This window comes from Apaloderma vittatum, unplaced genomic scaffold (genome assembly GCF_000703405.1).
Source record: "Apaloderma vittatum isolate BGI_N311 unplaced genomic scaffold, ASM70340v1 scaffold25034, whole genome shotgun sequence".
In the NCBI taxonomy this organism is placed as follows: domain Eukaryota; kingdom Metazoa; phylum Chordata; class Aves; order Trogoniformes; family Trogonidae; genus Apaloderma; species Apaloderma vittatum.
The window spans coordinates 9122-11597 of NW_009712485.1; the positions used below are offsets into that span (position 1 = coordinate 9122).

Sequence of the window (2476 nt, forward strand, 5' to 3'; positions counted from 1 at the left end):
CCTCCTCTCCCACCCAGGTGGCCTGGCCGGAGGGATTGAGATCTGCATCACATTCCCGACTGAGTATGTGAAGACGCAGCTGCAGCTGGACGAGAAGGCAAACCCTCCCCGCTACAAGGGCATCGGTGAGCACACTCCCAGCGCTCTGCCCCAGCCCACGGCTAGATTTGGAGACTGCTGGTTGGAGTTGGGGGTCAGTGAGCAGGGTTTGGTGGTGGGGTGCGCAGTGAGGGTGGCACAGTGGCCCTTGGCGCATCGGGTGACGGCTGCTGTGCTCTGTCACAGGGGACTGTGTGAAGCAGACTGTCCGTGACCATGGCATCCGGGGGCTGTACCGGGGGCTCAGCTCGCTGCTGTACGGCTCCATTCCCAAAGCCGCTGTCAGGTACGTGTCTCCTGTGGCATGGAGTGATTTGGGGGAGACCCTGGGCAGCAGGAAACAAGGGGGTGGGTTTGCCTTTGGTGTCCCCAGCAGCACTTTACTGAAGCCTGGTGCTTTCACACGCAGGGAGGGTCCTCTCGCAGGGTGTGCTGCTGCTCCCAGAGCAGGGGGATGCAGCCCCCCAGCTGGGCACCTGGAGTTTGGCACGGTGGCTCCTTTGCAGGTTTGGAATGTTCGAGTTCCTCAGCAACCAGATGCGAGACGAGCAGGGGCGGCTGGACAGCACGCGGGGCCTCATCTGCGGGCTGGGTGCCGGCGTGAAAAAAGGGGTCTGCCCCATGGAGACCATAAAGGTGGGTGGGAGGCAGCCACCAGCGTATCCCCACCCCAGCCCCCCTCACTGGGCTGGGGTGGGAAGAAGTGAGAGCCAGGGATGCCCAGCTTTCAGGAACCCAGGGGTCACGTGGGTTTGCACAGGCCGGTTTTGTAGCGGAGGAGCTGATGCTGGAAAGCCCCATGAAGAGGTCAGGCCCAGCAGCCATGGCCCTTTCCCTGCTCTAGAGAGGAGCCCTCACCCTGGAGCAGTCCTGTCACCTGTTTTAGTACTATAAAACCCATGCAATCACTCGCAGAGGCAGTTTTCCAGGTTTTCCTCTGCAAAAGCCATTGCTGGCTGTGTGTGTTGGCTTCCCTGTGGTCTCACCCAGCCTCGCCTGGCCACATGGGTCAGCTCTGCTCTTGGGACAGTCCCCAGAGCAAGGCGAGAGACGTTCATCAGCCTTTTGGGTGTGCATCCCCTCCTCACCTCAACTGGGACGAGCTCATCATCTCCCCACAGGTGAAGTTTATCCATGACCAGTGCTCTCCCAAGCCCAAATACCGCGGCTTCTTCCATGGTGTCCGGGAGATCGTTCGGGAACAGGGTGAGTCCCAGGGAAGTGGCACCCTGACCCCCTGGGTACCCCCACGCTCTGGGGATGGGAGGTGGGGGTACAGGTGGGCACCAGTGGCCTGGGCAGGTTTTTCTCTGCCTTGGTGAAGCTGATGCCCCCCTCCAAAGGCCTCTCTTGCTGCAGGATTAAAGGGGACCTACCAGGGCTTAACTGCGACCGTCCTCAAGCAAGGTTCGAACCAGGCCATCCGCTTCTTTGTCATGACCTCTCTCAAGAACTGGTACAAAGGTATGGTACCCCTGTCCCTCTAGGCCACCCTGGCTGTGCCACTGCTCCCCCAGCCTGTCCTCAAGAGCTGGGCCTGGGCTTTCCATCAGCACACTCTACTTCTCATGGTTCAGCCTCTCATGATGGAGGAAGATGAAAGCCAGGGCAGGGGCCCCCAGCTCATGGAGTTGGAGCATCATGTTCACCCCCTCCCTGAGCCCCTCAGTGGAGCGGAGCTGGTGCTGCTGGAGAGAACCCTCCAAACACCCTGGTCCCCCAGCTCAGCACAGCACAAGCCCTGACCGCGTGGGATTAGACCTGGGACCTTCCTTGCAGGCTCCCTTGGGGATGCCGTGATTCACCCCCACACCGCTCCTGCTCCCTCAACCTCTCCTCCTTCTCAGGGGACGATCCCAACAAAGTCATCAACCCCTTTGTCACGGGGGTGTTCGGAGCCATTGCCGGAGCTGCGAGCGTCTTTGGCAACACCCCCTTGGATGTGGTGAAGACCAGGATGCAGGTACTGCAGCAGGGCAGGGTGTGGGGCTCCTCTGCCTGCGGTGGGCTGGGGTCATCCCCTGTCAGGGACCCGCTTCGTGCAGCTCCCGGGACAGGCACCTGATGCCAGGCGAGGTTTGGGAGATGCCTGGGCACCAGGCAGCTGGGCTGTGGGAGTGCTGGGAAGTGTTTGCACAGAGATGGGGACTTCCCTGCCAGTCTTGGTGGCCCACAGCAGCAGAGGGGGTCGATTCCTCCTGGCACACCCCCAGCTCTCTTCCTCCCCCACCAACTTCTCTGGATGCATCCTTGGCTCTGGCCTCTGACTCTGTTTTTGCGTTCTGCAGGGGCTAGAAGCGCACAAGTACAAGAGTACCTGGGACTGTGCCTACCAGATCATGAAACACGAAGGGCCCCTGGCGTAAGTGCTGTGGCA

At 60.9% G+C, this 2476-nt stretch overlaps 1 protein-coding gene across 1 annotated transcript in view; it reads left to right on the forward strand.

Annotated features, from left to right (window-relative positions):
* Positions 1-2465, forward strand: part of LOC104272897 (tricarboxylate transport protein, mitochondrial-like) — a gene marked incomplete at its 5' end in the record, with an annotated part of 3473 nt that extends 1008 nt beyond the window's left edge. The window contains 7 exons of the mRNA XM_009868011.1: positions 18-125; positions 286-385; positions 606-735; positions 1221-1305; positions 1459-1563; positions 1947-2062; positions 2388-2465. Of these exons, the coding sequence (XP_009866313.1) occupies positions 18-125; positions 286-385; positions 606-735; positions 1221-1305; positions 1459-1563; positions 1947-2062; positions 2388-2465 (722 nt within the window). The remainder of the gene's footprint in view (positions 1-17; positions 126-285; positions 386-605; positions 736-1220; positions 1306-1458; positions 1564-1946; positions 2063-2387) is intronic.
* Positions 2466-2476: the final 11 nt, after the last annotated feature.